The sequence below is a fragment of the Hermetia illucens genome, chromosome 6, assembly GCF_905115235.1.
Source record: "Hermetia illucens chromosome 6, iHerIll2.2.curated.20191125, whole genome shotgun sequence".
Classification (NCBI taxonomy): domain Eukaryota; kingdom Metazoa; phylum Arthropoda; class Insecta; order Diptera; family Stratiomyidae; genus Hermetia; species Hermetia illucens.
In genome coordinates, this window is record NC_051854.1 from 71,204,157 (window position 1) to 71,221,673 (window position 17,517).

The 17,517-nt window shown below is 41.3% G+C and overlaps 1 protein-coding gene across 1 annotated transcript in view; it reads left to right on the plus strand.

Annotated features, from left to right (window-relative positions):
- LOC119660162 (zwei Ig domain protein zig-8-like) overlaps positions 1–17,517 on the plus strand; it is a 241,780-nt gene that overhangs the window by 122,822 nt on the left and 101,441 nt on the right. Inside the window, exon 3 of the mRNA XM_038068566.1 lies at positions 8,212–8,357. Coding sequence (XP_037924494.1) covers positions 8,212–8,357 — 146 coding nt within the window. The remainder of the gene's footprint in view (positions 1–8,211; positions 8,358–17,517) is intronic.

Sequence of the window (17,517 nt, forward strand, 5' to 3'; positions counted from 1 at the left end):
GTATTCCAAACGCGGAAGTACTCTTGGAGTTGATTTTAGAGAAGATTTATGAGTTTGTGCTTCACAAAGTTTCTAAGCGCATTATGGTTCATACTGCAAGATCCTATAATAAGTCCTGCATTTCTTAAGCTTTGTTAGCCAAACTTCATCGTCTGAGCTTTGTTGTTCGTTGGTCCCGAATGCTGTTGAAATACTACTTTTCATTGAAAGGACATTATTTCTTAAATAATTTATTGGAAACTATGAATCAACATCACAACAAAATGGGAACAACATTTGCCTTCAGATGGGTGATAACACTTACTTTAACTGAAAACGAAGTTAAAGGCAGGCATTTGCCGTGCTTTTAACACTTCACACTTCCTTGAGACTTCCTTCGAACGGGCTCAAAAGATGAGTACTATTTGAGTTTATACAAAATTCGTTTGCATAAAATTTCCGCGAATCTACCGAGAACCTCTTCCCTTTCTAGGCTTCATAATTTTCCCGTGAAACCCAAAGAGGACCGTCTTTAAGGAAGACACTTACAGGCACACTTTTCATAGCATCCTTAAAACAAGTTACTTGCCTTTGCACATTTTTGGGTTAGATTTTTCTCTATTTATAATGAGATGAGCATACTTGCTGTTACTCCAACCCGCTCCTTGATGTTCTCAGTAGCTACTTGAGCTACATCCATGTGAATGGATGTCCTAGTGAGGAGCGCTTGCAAAGTGTGACAGCATAGGCTTAGGAGTGTTTTTAACTTTATAAATTTGCATCTTAGTTCAGAGTACTATACAGATACAAAGTCATTTTGAATCCCAACTACAGCACAATGACCAGAAAAGCGGCACACGTACCAGGCAAATGTGCCAGACCAGTCCGTGCTACATCTTGTTGCCGTAAGCTTTATTGAACAAAGAGATCCACTTCACATGTACACACTCCTATTCATTTATTTCATTTTACTCACCATGGAAATCCTTCGAAAGCGAAACTCTGCATCCCATTCCATAATCATTTTCACAGCCGACATCTTTGTCATTAATTTTAATCAGGTTCCAAGAGATAGATGTTTGTTTTACTTTCACGTTTCAGTTCGTGTTCTGGATTTCTAGGGACTGGTGAATGGAGGCAGGTATTGCCGGTTTCGCAGGAGCTGACTTGACTTTAGAGCTAGCAGTTGGTTACTTCCTTTCTTGTAGTAAAATCTCGCTACCTGGATAGCAAATTTCTAAAATTGCACCAAGGCTAATATCAACAAAAGAATCCAGCTCAATCAGGACTCCAAAGTAGCAAGGACTAAAATTGCGACAATAGCCCCTTTTGGTGCACCTACAGATCTAAATAACGTTCCGCCTCCTCAATATGTTCCTCGTACGGAAGAAAATCCACTCCATTTTACAAATCGGCAACACCATCCAGTAATCCTCAGCAACTTCCTAGAAGACGCACCATCGCTAGGACATGTAATACTATCCACATCCACTGTTGTTACCAGCTGCGTTGCACAAATTATTTTGAAAACAAGAAATAGAACGCGATTCAAACCCAGACCCACTAATGAAAATAGGAAAAAAGTCCTGTTTTGTTTTCAATGTTCTAGCCAACACCTCATTGTTCCTACGTTCGTCGAAATTCACTCCTCACCACAAATATGCTCGTAAGAGTTGATTTAGCTGAAAGGACTAGAGAAAAGTTTTATTTTTCATCGCCCATAGCGAAAAACGGTCCGTCATTTAATTTGTCCTGTTTTTGGTGCGTTCGTAAATTTAAAACGTATCTGGGACGTCCATTATGCTGTTTTCAACAAGCCATGATGTGGGGTTGATGCTAGCTTGACTTGGAAAATGAAGCGGTTCAAGGAAGTCACAAAACCTTTCATTAACTCACTTTTATTTCAAATAGGGATGGATCAAAAGTGGTGAAATATTAGGAAGTGACAGAATGCTCCGTATTTAAGCACGTATAGCTCGGATAACCGCCCAGACTGCTTTTTCCACTAGAAGATAAAATGTGGACGTTTAACCTGATTTTTTTATATCGCTTACGAGGGTAGATTTCAGTCTAAAAAACGAATGTTTTTCTCAAACGGCGATGTGGAAAATCAGTATGCACTCCTAAAAAGCATCCTCCTAAATTATTGAAAGTTATCGAGAATGGGAAGCGGTTCCTTTTATGCATAAGTCAGTGTAGTGCATTGAGTACCTCTGGATATTTACTTCAATACATTACTGACATTTTAAGTCTAAGGGAACAACAACTCCACACAAAAGGGACAACTTTCACCTTTTAATTTTATTGAAAATAGCACGATTTCCACTAAACTTTCCAATATCGTTTTTCTGTGGCGCCACAGCCCAATGCCTGCCCTCCGCTTCCCGAAATTTTCGCCTTCATTCTTCTTGGTTCAGCCGCCCCGCCTCCAATTTCGCAAACCGAAGAACGTGTAACTTGCCTTGTACAAGGAGTCGCCCCTTCTGATTCGTTATTTTTCTTGCCTAAGAGTAGGCGCCAGGGAATTTTCGTCAGCCCACTGAAGCTTTCGAACCTTAATATGAATGGCTGCTTCTGGTTCACCATATAATATGTATCACATTCACTACCTGTCGTCCATCCTCATTGGGCCAACGATTCTCGTGAGGACTCAACTTTCGAAAGCATTGATTTGCTAGTCCATCTTCGACGTTTTATGTGTTGTAAGCTTGGTTTTCCTAGGTAAATTTTTGTTTTTTACAATTAGTAACACTAGGGTAAAATATTTTGTTGGTAAATGATCCGCCTATTGATTTGATATATTTCGATATTGTTTTATGTGAGGATTGTGCCTAAATACACAAAACTGTCAACTTACTCGAAGTTGTAAGCGTTTAGGATCGCGTTTTGTCTAATTAACCTGTTTCTTCTGGATTGAATTATGATTTCGGTCTTCTCATCGTTCTTGAGACTTCATCAGGGCCCCTTTTATCCTCTTTCCCGATCATGCTAGGTTATTTTTATGATCCCCATAGACTACTATCTGCAGTGGTTTATAGGTAGCGCACGAATCGGGTCCACTTACGGATTATATTGTATTGCAGAGCGGTGTAGAATAATGCTGGAGACAACCCATCACGCAACATCAATCCCCAATATGTGCAAAAAAATATCCAGTTTGTTCATTATCATCACCAAAGGCCCAACGACCGGCATCCAGTCTAGGATTGCCTTAATAAGAAACCCCAGACCCCCACAGGGTCTAACTCGCCTTCTTTTTCTACCATAGATATTGCCCTCATAGACTTTCTGGACTGGATCATCCTCATCTCTATGGATTAAGTGTTTAAATTTCATCCACAGCCAGACGGTCATGGTGTCGCTCATAGATTTCGTCGGCTACGGTAACGTCCGTTCTTATGTAGGGGAAGGATTCTTCTCTATGGTGAGACGTTTCGAAACATATACTACCCTTCAACCCCTAACTGTATAATATAGTGCTCTCCATTTTCGTAATACAATGTTCTAAGACCTATAAATAAAAACCGTTTCCGTTTACTTTCCTATTTTTCCTTTTTTATTTTTTACAAATCTGCATATTCTAATGATTACTTGTCGCCTTCCTCAGTGCTTGGAATCAAGGAAGAAATCCAAAATCGTTCTATTTATAGTTAATCTCCTAGGTACTGCGGGCGTAATTAAACCCTCATCCACTCTTTCCTCCTACGTTCTCTCTTTAAACCATCATCATCATCAATGGCGCCACAACGGTATCCGGTCTAGACCTGCCTTAATAAGGAACTCCACACATGCCGGTTTTGCGCCAACGTCCACCAATTCGATATCCCTAAAAGCTGTCTGGCGTCCTTACCTACGCCATCGCTCCATCTCAGGCAGGATCAGCCTCGTCTTCTATTTCTATCATAAATATTGCCCTTATTGACTTTCCGGGCTGGATCATCCCCATCCATACGGACTAAGTGACCCGCCCACCGTAACCTGTTGAGCCAAATTTTATCCACAACCAGACGGTCGTGGTATCGCTCATAGATTTCTTCGTTATGTAGGCTACGAAATCGTCCATCCTCATGTAGGGGGCCAAAAATTCTTCAGAACGAACGCGACCAAGAGTTCGCAGTTTCTTTTGCTAAGAACCCAAGTCTCCGAGAAATACATGAGGACTGGGAAGATCATAGTCTTGTATAGTAAGAGCTTTGACCATATGGTGATACGTTTCGAGTGAAACAGGCTTTGTAAGCTGGAAACCATATAGTTATTTAAGTTGATATTCCGCTACCTTTGATTTGGAAACCGTCGCACTCTTTCCTTCCCATAACTCTGTTTGTCTGTTGTATACTTTCCTGAAATCGGCATAGAAAATTTCGTACAACACTGACTTGGCCATTTGATCGATTGGATCTTTGGTGGATCCTAGGAGGGTTTTGAGTTCGCCATTCTTGCTACTGCCCCAGTTTCCATTTCAACAAAAGGAAAAATTTGATGGAATTTCAAAGCTATTCCAGGTGTTGGCTATTGATCTGGAGTCAGCTTGGTAAGCGTTTGCCATTGAGCGATCTCTTTCGTTTGTTGATCAAGTTACTAATGGTGTGATCGATGTATCCATTTAGCCTGGCTACCTCAAAAATATAATTCGTCCCTTTCATCACTCCCTCCGAAGAAGTGGGAAGAGTTAGCATCCGGGGAATCATTAGATTTAAAGAGGCAATATTGTGCTGACAAGCGGGGTTTGAAGCGCAAAAGGTAAATCGTTTAGCGTCCGTCGGTTTCGTATAGATCTAGATAGATCTAATTTCTTTTGCTTCCTCCTCACACCAGGTTCAAAAAAGGTAATTGACCTTCCTTTTCCTTCTCCAGGGTGAACTCCTTACTATGATGCAGTTTACGGAAAAAGTCGAACGTCCGCTCCGACATTAAATTGATGTGGACTTAGGACTCTTCAATCCCTAAACAAAAATCGTAGCAGTAGTAGTTTCATTTTGACTAGCTTCATACATTGCTTTACCTTATCTTTCCATTGTGGGTCTTCATATTGTTGAATAAGTCGGTCGTCTACTAGGGTGGTCGCTTCTTCGAGCGGGACACTCGGAAAAAGACTGTTGATATCAAAAGACACTAAGGATTCGCCTTCTTCGATTTCCCCAACGAATTGAAAAGTTTTGGAGAACTCACCTGAATTCTTGACCGTTCTTGCCTCAAACTGTTTTTCCATAATCTGGAATTCCTTTACTAACCATTTGGTAATTGGTTGACGTGGGTGACATTTCTGCTGAAACTCCTTGCCTGTTTTGTAAATCTTGGGGTGACGGGGAAGTGCTAGGTTTGAGACTTTCAGGCCCCTACTTCCCAAAAGTGGTTGGTTCTAGAATGAACTTCATCTGAATATCGTGGAGTTTCAAACGTCACAGAAGCAATGCTTACCACCGGCAGTCCAACGGGATGCTGGCACGTGGACACCGGACAATGAAGGCCGCCCTAATGGCTCGCGACGATTCGTTGTAGTCGCAATCCTTGCTTTCGTCCTCCTCAGCCTTGGCGCAGTCCATCGAGAGAAGCTCACGCAGAGATGGTATACGGGGAGAATCCGCGGCTACCCGCTGATCCTATGCTGGATATCAGAGCAGGGTTAAGCGAATCCAGCATGCTGGGTTTGGTCAGGGACGCGGTTTCGGCACTGAAACCTACTCAACCTTTTCGACGCACGACGCCGGAGGGCGACCCCCAGGGACTTCAAGATATGCTCGCAGGTCCTCACTAGGACGCTCCTCAGAGGCCGCTACATTCTCTATATACAGACGTCTTTAAAGTCCAGGAGCGACGGGACCAATCTTTCAAGCCCGACGGCCGGGGCGGGCCTAAATGTGTCTCCTTGTCGGAACTGAAAACGAGTCGGGGATGATCCATAAAAGCGTCCACGAAGCGTCAGGTTTGCCCGGTAGCACCATAAGTGGCATCACGTTTTGGGTTCCTCCAACAATTGTGCAACAATTGTCGTCCCTTCTTAAAGTGCGACCTATCCACTGCCACTTCCGTCTTACGATCACAGAAGAACACAGAAGAACGCTTGGAAATTTCGTGTAACTTGTAGGTATAGGTGATTTTAAAAGAACGGAAATTATACCAGCTTCAAATTAAATTAATCTTGATAAATGTTATCTCCTATCTAGGGTCGAAAATCACACCTCATTATTACTTAGTAGAACAATACTAGAATTAGAATGCTTTTCTAAGGACAAAACAAGTCGGGAAATTGGAAGTTTGTCACTTCAGGTATGAAAGGTTTTCTTCTTTTTCTTCTGCGTCGGTCAGATATGAAAGGTTTTGTGTATTTCTTATATATTTAAGTAAAGATTTGTGCCATTTGTATCTAGCTCACAAAGTTTATGCATTTAGTACAACAAACTATTCACTTTTACGTGATCCTGACTTTCACAGCCTTAGATTGAACTTAATTTTCACTAGAGCGACAAGTTTGACCTACTATAACTTTGAACTAACTAATAGTGCGATTTTCACGAATCTTGGCAGTTGCGTTTAATATAATAGCCCATATTACTGCGTTTTACAATTCCAGAATGAACTTAAGCGGGATTTCCACTCAATTTCCGAAAAATATAGTAATATACAATTATTAACTTTATTTGAACTGATATTCGTCCCCTGTAACCTGGCCCTCGAGAAGGTGATCCGTGATGCTGAGGTAAATGCAAGAGGTACGATCCTCTTCAAGCCCACCCAACTGCTGGCCTATGCTGACGATATCGACATCATGGGAAGAACCACCCGAGACGTGCAAACTGCCTTCATCCAGATCGAGCAGGCGGCGATCGGCGCGAGATCTTGGGCTGCACATCAATCCAAGCAAGACAAAGTATATGGTAACAACGTCAGCACCGAAAACCAACCAATCAACAACATCGAACCACACTGGTCAAACGGGAATAATACGGATAGGAGAATACAAAGTTGATAATTTCTCCTATCTAGGATCGAAAATCACAACCGATAACAGCTACGATGATGCAATCCGCGCACGATTGTTGTCAGCCAACAGAGCCTATTTCAACTTACAAAAATTGCTCCGCATGAAACGTCTCAGCATAGGCTCAAAGCTCTTACTGTACAAGACAATGTCTTGCCAGTCCTCATGTATTCCTCGGAGACTTGGGTCCTTAGCAAGAAGAATTACGAACTCTTGGCCGTGTTCTAGAGAAGAATCCTCCGAAGAATTTTTGGCCCCCTACATGAGATGGACAATTCCGTAACCTACATAACGACGAAATCTATGAGCGATACCATGACCGTCTCGTCATGGACAAAGTCTGGCTCAATAGGTTACGGTGGGTGGGTCACTTAATCCGTATGGATGAGGATGATCCAGCCCGGAAAGTCTATAAGGGCAATATCTATGGTAGGAACAGAAGACGAGACAGACCCTGCCTAAAATGGAACGATGGCGTAGGTCAGGAAGCTAGACAGCTTTTAGGGATATCGAATTGATGGACCTCGGCGCAAAACCGAGATATCTGGAGTTCCTCACTAAGGCAGGCCTAGAGCGGATACCGGTTGTTGCACCGTTGATGATGATGATGATGTTATCGAATCCATTACTCACTGCTATACTGTATTATGAGAATTGTGCTGGCTTGCCTACCCTTTATCAATTACCGTATTACCACTAAAGTTGAAAGGAATTTTAGGAGGCAATTGTTGTTGAAAGCATCACCAAATCTATCAATTGCAACGTTTTGCTAGCAATAGTCAAGCGATGTCATCCTGTATTTTTAACATGATGAATGGTCATTTTCCATCAAATGTCAAGCCAGGTGAACTCATTTATAACCTCGCCATCGTGACATTTTGATATTATGAATCTACAATTGATGAACCCTTCACTTCGATGCAGCTTATTGGTGTCACTAGCGTGAACAAGATCGTATCCTTCATGGAATTCAAATTAGACAATTTATTCGCTTTTTTGAAAAATCCCTGAAAGCTAAACCAGAGTTAAAACACCGTGACATTGTGATGAAATGCTAATTGAACCGAATATGCTAAACAGCAATTCCCCCTTTATTCCAGCCGGAAATTATATTCCATCATGCAAATTAACACACTTCATATTAAATTATAATGTATCGTTACTGTACGTACATTAAAAATGAAATGCGTGTTACAAAAGCACATACAAAACTCTAATTAATCATATGCATGTTACCTTCTTTTTCGTTGCAGACACTATCAGGGCGGATATCCCGTCACCGTTGGAAGGGTCCACAAAACAGACAGGGTCATCACTTTACATCGACCCCCATTTAGAAGGTCATGGCACAACCAACGTTACAACGCAAATTGGAACACATGCATATCTCCCGTGTAAAGTAAGAAATTTGTAATTCAGATTTCTAGAATTTCATTGATTTTGCTCCTTGGAAAGAATGCTGAGTGTCCTACATACGTCAACTGAGTTTGAATAAACAATTTAGGATCTGGAGAGATAAATTCTCCCGACAGCCAGTCATTTTTCAATTTACATAGACTTGTGTGGGCACAATCCAATTTGTAAGTTTCATTGGAAATATCATCCGATATTTCTGCAGAAAATAAATAAACACCGGCAGGTCCTTTCATTTCAAGCATATGAAAATCGACAGCGAAATGGGAGGCGCTATTTATACGTCCATCTCTCTGTAGACCATTTTCGTATGAAATCCACTCCGTGCAGAAACAATCAAAATCAAATACCAATATCATTTGAAAATCCAATTTAAATTTCAATGAAATTATACCAATTTTCAAGGGACATACTTTCCATCAATTCGTGACCACCCGCGCTTCGTGCTCTTGCATTTTAATTTCATTTCAATTTCTCAATTCAAAACAGCAATCGTCCACCATTTGCTTGGGAGCTTTCTCCTTTCTCCAGATTCCTACCTGGCGACATTCCGTCCATCCATTGCTTTGCAAAGTGACGCTTTTTATTCATATTTTTTCCTGGCATCAACCCAAAGGTAGCGGAATAACTTGACGACAATTTTAGCAACCATACAAAAGCAACTTTTGTGGCCATGTTAAATATTCATTAATTTGGCTACAAGGGTTTAATTGAAAAGAAAGTTGGATTGCGCGTGGCGGTCGCCCCATTCATTCCTTCGCCTTCAGTCGCTCGTGAATATTTCACTGGGAAAATAGGAGGATATTATTTCATTTTCCGCAAATCCCTTTCATTTTCATTTTCAGTTTTTCCTCTGCTGTTCGCCCATTCAATCTGCTGCTCTAATTTTCTTGGAACCATACGCAGTAGAAGCAGATCGATGACGGTAGGGTTGATAGTACGAAGGAATGCAGATAAATTATGTAGCTGACTAACTGGCTCAAATGGAAGGGAGTTATTATCTGAAACTTTGTTGACTGGGATAAAATTGCTTCTGAATAGAGAACCACAGTATTTTTTTTTCTTTTATTAATGAATCTTTCATTTACAGAAAATGAAACTCACATCAACTAGTCAAATCTTAAAACTAGGGTACTTAACATGCTTCTTTCCAAAGATGAATCTAGTAAAACATAGTGTTTTCATAAATATTAATATTATTGGATCCTTCTTTCAAATATTTGAGGCCTTTTGAGTCGTCGAGTTTCATATTTTATTTGAAGATCTCTGTGAAGCTGGTTCATCCTTTTTCACAAACCAAGGCGCTCCTGTAATTGTACACAGAATTCTAGATTATCGCAGAATCCCATAACTGGACCCCATAAGTCCACATAGGCTTTATAACTGGATTGTACAAAAAGGCTTCGTACTCCAATTAAAATATACAGCGCTTATTTAAAACCCAGTGTAGACTCCTTGCTTTAATGGTCATCTGTTGATTCTAGGCTTCAACATGCCTTTTCCAGGTAAGCCACCTATCCAAGTGCATTCACCAATATTTGACACCACTAGATTGCGAAATTTAGGTTCCATTTAAGTTGATTGGAGGGCAACTTTCCCGACGGAACGTGAATGTTATATAAGTGCATTTCGACTCATTGACTTTGATCTTTTAGACATTCCTCGATCCGATTTAAATGTCGCTGCAGGACACATGTGGTCATAGGGTAGTATAGGTCCCAGGGCGATATGTGGATTGGTACCCACGATGGAGCATTAAACCTGGGAAACGTATTCTGAACCAATACCAACAGCTCTGCTACCAAACCCTATCTCCACCTCCACGCGGTGACCGCAGGGAGTTCTTTCTTAACCAAAAAATGCAGACGGAGAACGATGCAGACGAGTGTCCCGCGCCTAAAAACGGGACAAATTGTATCAAATGGTCCTCCAAGTTACGAAGTCATAAGTCACAACGACGAACCCAGTAATGAAAACGGAATAACGATTGTGACATTTTCTCATGGAACGTGCGGTTGCTTTACAGAGAAGAAGCTGTGAAGCAGCTAGCCGATCCCCTCCCCCAATATAGGACTGATGTAACAGCGTTGCAGGAGATGCGTTGAATAGGGTCCGGTTTCCGGAAGAAGAGCTACTACACCCTATATTATAGTGGACATCCAGTAAACCCGAATAGTACTCGGAGTAGGTTTCTTAGTCAACCAAAAAATGAAACCTGCTATTATCAGCTTTGAAAACAGAAGCGAAGCGCCCCTCAATCTGCGCTTCCGACGCAAATTTAGAAATATAAGCGGCACTGCAGAATCAGAGAAGGATAACTTCTACAAGGGACTAGAACGAACCCTCGAAGCCTGTCCCAGGTATGAAATCAAAATCATACTTGGGGATTTTAATAGCCAAGTGGGAAAGGAGCCCGTATTCAGGCGATACGTCAGCCATAGCTTACATCAAAATACAAACGATAACGGGCTGCGGATTATTCAATTAGCAGTGTTATATGGGATGGTTGTAGGAAGTATCTGGTTTGCCCAGAAAGCAGTCCAAAAACAAACGTGGGCTTCTCCAGACGGACCACTTTTAACCAAATTGATCATATGTTGATCGAACGTCGCCACCTCTCAGCCTTGATGAATGTCAGAAATAGGGGAGGCTAATATTGGACTCGGATCATTATCTCGTTAGTATGGTGCTTTGGGCTCGATTATCAACACCACTTAGAATCCTGAGAGTTAACAGTGAAGCCATTCACAATACAGCCCTCCGTAATACCTATAAGTGGGAAAGGGATGCCGCTATAACCACAGTCAACAGAAATCCTGGAGATGGACAACAAATTATCTTCACATTCCCCGGAAGAACGTTATCATTCTAAGTGTAATTACATGGTATTCCTAGCGATTAAAATATTTGAAATAATAAAAACTTGCTTTACAGCATTCGCTAGTATTAATTTTTTGGTCTTGCAAATACCGATATTTCGGGAACTACTTATTCCCTTCATCAGTGCTAACAAGACAGACTTGTTAGCACTGAAAAAGGGAACAAATGATTCCCGAAGTATCGGTATTTGCAAGATCAATAAATTAACATCAGCGAATTGGAAAAACAAATTTTTATTATTTCATTCATACGTTGTCATCGATAAGAACATACTTGGCCCCAGTCGCAAAAAAGTCGAAAAGGCTTTTCAATGAACGCGGGGACGCGCAGAGACTTATCAAGAACTGCATTAACCGAAGCAGCGACTTCGCAGATGGAAAAACGAAACGTGGGAGAACCAACAGATCTACAAACTCGAATAGCAAAGGGGCAACCGCACCAGGCGCGGAAGTTTTATACACCTCGAAGGATGAAGCCTTATACACTTTGATTCTCATCCTGCCGAGACAGAGAGGGAAATCTGATTTCCGACAGAACGGGCATATTGGAGCGATGGTTTGAGTACTTTGATGAACTTCTCAACAACCAAAATGTAGGCAAGTTGAAAGTCCCGCCAACTGAAGACGACGAAAAAAAACACTGCCACAAACAAGTACAAAAGAAATAGTCTGTGCAATTCATTGGCTTAAAAATCATAAGTCGTTAGGAACCGATTGAATTACAGCCGAGTTGGTTAAAGATGGAGGCAACAAATTACACCAACCGGTTCATCAACTGACACTCCAGATGTAGACAGCGAATCATAGCCGTACGGCAACAAGGCATTATTACCTGTCCCATGTATAAAAAGGGGGATATCACGCAGTGCAGCAATTATAGAGGTATCACGTTGCTGAGTACCATCTATAAGATATCCTCCGCTATTTTGCTAGGTTAGATAGCCGCATATGCTCAGAACATCATTGACCCATACCTAGGAGACTTCACTCCAGGCAAATCAGCAACACACCAGATCTTCACTGTGCGGCAAGCGATGGAAAACTGCTGGAACATGGCCATTACTTGCACCATCTTTTCATCGACTTTAAAGTCGAATATGATAGCATAGCCAAGGTAAAACTGTACACGGCCATGAGACAATTTGGTATCCAGCTGACCCTGACCAATCTGCGAGGCTAAATAAAAGTAACATTATCCACGAGACCATTCAACAATAACAACGGACAAGGGAATGCCCTATCATGCGTCCTCTTTAACTTATAATAAAAATAATCGTAAGTGCAACGAACCAGTTGTCACATTGCCTTCTACAGGAACACAGTATCCTGTAGAAGGCAATGTGGTCAGCATTGCGTTAGCCCGAGATTATTACCCCGATTTGACTCAGGTACTCATTCACAGCTGAGTCGACTGGTATCCGACATCAAATCACGGTACAAATTCCACTACCACCAGTGAGATTTTAACCGCGACTTTTCGTACGACAGGCTTGTACTCTAACCACCCAGCTATCCGGACACTCTTTAACTTCATCATCATCAACGTAAAGTGTTGTCGCGGCTATGTCTCATAGAATGTTGCGGGATCTCTAATTTGGGCTATTTCATATCATATCATATGGAGATGAAGCGGAAGGTCCTCTTTCTCAAACCCTGTCGTTCAAATATCGTAAAGACCACCCCTAATTTATGGCGTTTCATGTGATGAGTATTTTGATATCATAACAGTAAAGTTTGTTTTGCAAACCCCGCCATCGGACAGGGAAGAAGAAGAAGAAGGGTATGTAGGAGGAAGAAGAAGATCCTGCTATTTTAACATCGTTGAAAAATTGCGGCGGTCACTTCCAGTAAGGACTGCTTCCATATCAGGCTGGAGAGGCAAAGAAGCAGTCCACTTTGTCAACCCCATTGCATATCGCAGCAATGATTGCGTTACCAATAACTTTACTAATGATAGTAAACTAACCCCTTTTAGGGGCACCGTCAGTTCCTAAAGAATAGTTACCGCTACGGGGTTTTAGCGGGGAAAGAATGCCGGACAATTTTCTTCTTCCTTGTTCTTCTTTCCTTGCGGTCACCGCAATTCTTTAAAAGGTTAGGAAAGGAGAAAACTTTCTCTTTCTTCTCTTACATACCCTCTCCACCTTTCCACGGTTGCCATGACAGTGTAAATAAACCCTTTTTGGAACCGTGGAAAAGAAATTGCCATTATTTTAAAGAAGAGGCTCAAGCGCTCCACTTGGGGTGATTTTTAACGACGTAAGTTATTTGTAATTCGAAGGCAATACCCTCGCAAGAAGAAAGTATTCGTAGTTCACCATGTGCTCCGAATAATCGTCGTATACATTTTTTCTATGCATATTTATATGCATTTCATGCATATTGATTGAATGTGTCATCAAAGCTTTGTGTAAAACAAAACCTTGTGTAATTCTGTCTTGTTTCTCAATAGTTGAAAGATACAAAGCTTCAAAATTTACTGTTGGCTCCTGTCATGCAGTTATCAGAAACCATTTCTCACTAAAACCACCTCCTTCTTCTTCCACTCTCCCCAAGGAACTACTATAAAGCATTGCATCGCGGAGCTGGATGAGTTGTTAACTGCAACTCATTATAGTTTTCTCCTTTTTGTTTGTTTTCTACACAATTCTTCTTGCCTAAGCTGTTATTGAATAGACTTCAGCTCCTTTATAATTTGGTTCCAAGCCTTCATTTACTCCATCATTAACTCAACAATATTTTCGGGTGTTAAGCGCCTGACTGTAACCGCCTCCAATCTTGTTCGTTGCGCGGTGAACCTGGAACAATCAAATACAAAATTCTTCTGATTTTCGTCCACGTTTAGGCAGCCTAGTGACTCGTTGTGACCAAATCGATGTAGATAAGCACGACGTCGGAATACACCACACTCCCCGATTGCATAAATTTTGTCATGGAGACGCCGACCTTTATTTGCCGAGATATCTGTGGGGAGCATACTTACTAGCACATATGCTGCCTCTCCTGATGTTGTCCTAGCTTTCTGAAGTTTAATTTGTTTCCCAGAACAGTTGCCCAAACCCGAGCTGCGTAGAGTAGCACGGAACTAATTACCCTTGAAATAAGGCTAATTCGACGGAAAATATCACCAAATGTAGAGGTAGATGCTTTTACCCACAGATAACCCCAGGGAAGACGGATTGAGCCTAGTTTCGTGTACCTGGCATCGGTGTTTGTATTAGGTTGTTGCAAATGAAATGGCCGTTTTCGAACTAAAATTTAAAACAACTGTAAAGCTTACAAAAATTTATTTATTTGATCAAAATAGGTGCCAATCGATTCAAAACACTTCTCCCAGCGAGATTCAAGAGCATTTATGCCAGTTTCGTAGAAGTCCAACTGTCGGGTGTTGATAAAATTGTCGAAGGCAATTTTGACAGCCTCTTCGTTCCTAAATTGTTTTTCCGTCAAAAAGTGATCGAAATGTTTAAAAAAGTGGTAGTCGGTTGGCGAAAGGTTCGGTGAATATGGTGGATGAGGCAGAGTCTTATACTGCAATTCGTTCAACTCTTAAACCGTTGTTCTGGAAACATGAGGCCGTGCATTGTCGTGAAGGAATATCACACCATATCTGTTGGCCAATCTCGGCCATTAAATACTCAATTTTTGGGGCATTTCCTCGAGTTGGGCACAGTATTTCTGTGCATTTACCGTTTCTCCAAGTGCCAAAAAAGAATAGTGGATAACTTCAGCTATAGATCACCAAACAGTCATAATTACCTTCTTCGGATGGAGGCTCGGTTTCGGTATATGCTTCGGTGGCTCATCAGCATTTAGCCATTGTGCTGATTGGCGACGATTGTCGTATAATATCCACCTTTTATCACATGTCACTATTCTGTGCAAAAAAGGATCGATTCTGTTGCGGGTGAGCAGAAAATTGCAAATTTCCATTCGAAGAGCCATATTTTGCTCCGTAAGGGCATGCGGAACCCATTTGTCGAGCTTTATCACCTTTCCAAGTTGTTGCAAGTTTCGGGAAACTGTCGAATAGTGTACGCCCAGTTTCTTTGCAATGTCCCTCACAGACTGACGTGTGTCGGATTCGACTAGTAAACGCAGCTCGTCGTTGTCAATCGATGGTCCTGGATGACCACATGGCTTACTTTGAAGGTTTACGTCGCTTGACCGGAATTTTTCGAACCACCGCCGTGTGGTTCGTTCGGTTTCCGTATCAGCTCCAAATGCGCTGTTAATATTCTTGGTCGCCTCCGCTGCATTATGACCGAGTTTTAACTCATACAGAAAAAGCATACGTTCTTGGCTCTTTTCCATCCTTTTTTTCCTTTCTATTCCCTGTTATCCCAACGATGGGCAAAACTGAAATGACTCGTTGATTAAATGTAGGAGTATTTATACTTCAATATGCAACACCTACAGCGCCAACTGGTGGTGGTTTGATACACCAAAATCGCAACATTTCATATGCAACAACCTAATAGTAACTGATGCAGTCGAGTTTAGCCCTACACAAATAGACAATATGATCACCAACCTTTTAACCTTTTAACACGAGAAGACCAACCGACCCTCTGAAACAAAGGAAACTAACACACTTGTAGCAAAAGGAAGTGAAACCTACCAATTTTCGAGACCAAAAATCTTACTACGCACTTTGCATTGTTTGAAGCAAAGCAGTATCGTATTCTACTTAGGATATCTGATGACGATGCTGTCTGGCTTAAAAACGATATTACAATTTATGGGGATAGAAATGCTACAATTTGAATACAATGTATGCGAATTTAGCGATAAGAAACGTAATGTGATAAATTCAAGGTAACAAACAACGATTGAAAAGTGATGCGATGGAGTTAAAAATAACAAATCAAGAATAAACAACATGCGAGGAATTTAATATTGAATACCAGAAATGTAAATATGATGTTTTAATGCTGCTATGCATTATGTATTGAAATTGAATTTGGAATATTAACTGATGATATACTAATTGCTGTACGTGTTAACAATAACGATGATAAAAACAAATAGGAGTGATGTTAAGCGCTAGGTATTGAGGCAATGAATACTAGATGAATCTGTCTGGCACTTATCAAACCATACAAAAACGCTACCTAAAGTGGGCGGAATTTCTAAACTATCATAGTAATACGCAGTTGACAGTTCTACAGTCAGTGAGAAACCCGGTTTAGTTTACGGTAATTTGACGGATGTCGCAAATGCAATTGTCAAGAAAGTGCCAGATAAACGTTATACAGGGTGCGGCAGCATAACTTCCTTTTTTCAAAACTCAATAAAAGCTATTGTATGCATCGGAAAATATTTATTTATTTTTTATAATGTAGGTACATGTTTAAAGTTTTTATTTACATTGTTTTGAAGATCAAATCTGTTAGGTGACGTCCCCCATTCTCCATACATTGCGTAAACCGATTTCTGGCGTTTGTCATGACTCTTGTTAGCATAGCAGGTGTTATGTTGGCAATTTCTTCTTGGATGTTGGTCTTCAAATCTTGTAGGGTTCTTGGACGGTTCACATAAACAACGGAATTTCAAAAAACCCCATAGAAAAAAATCACAAGGGGACGGATCGCCTCTAATTGAGATAAGGCGCTCTGGAAAGTGTTCCCTCAAAACAGCCATCGATGCTCTTCAAGTGTGTGCTGTCGCACCGTCTTGTTGGAACCAAGTGTCCCCCAAATCCAAATTTTCTAGCCGCAGCAAAAAAAATTCTGTAGCATGTTTACATACCGGTCCGAATTCACTGTCACTGTAACCTGATTTTCCTCAAAAACCCAGGGACCAATAATTCCAGCTGAGGAAATTGCACACCACACTGTGACTTTGGGTGAATGCAAGGCTTTTGATGCAATTCTCGAGGGTTGGTGTCAGCCCAATAGCGCATGTTATGTTTGTTAAGAAGAAGCTCACACGCGTTCATCCGAGAATTGAAGTCACGTTCTGAATGTTCCTGCACTATCGCCATCTTATAGGGATGAAAATGAAGATCATCACGAAGAATTCTTCTCACAGAACGATCGGATAGTCCAAGGGCAGATGCGTGTTTGCGCGCAGAACGTCGTGGCGATCGCAACATTGACACTCTCACTGCTTCAATGTTCTCAGGTGATCTAACGGGCCGAGGGACTCCAGCTCTTCCTTTTGTCGGACTTGCAGTTTGTCTGAATGTAGTGACCCATGTTACAATTGATTTGCGGTCTGGGACGGGAGCCAACGGGGCTAAATTAAAGCGATTCCGAAATGCAC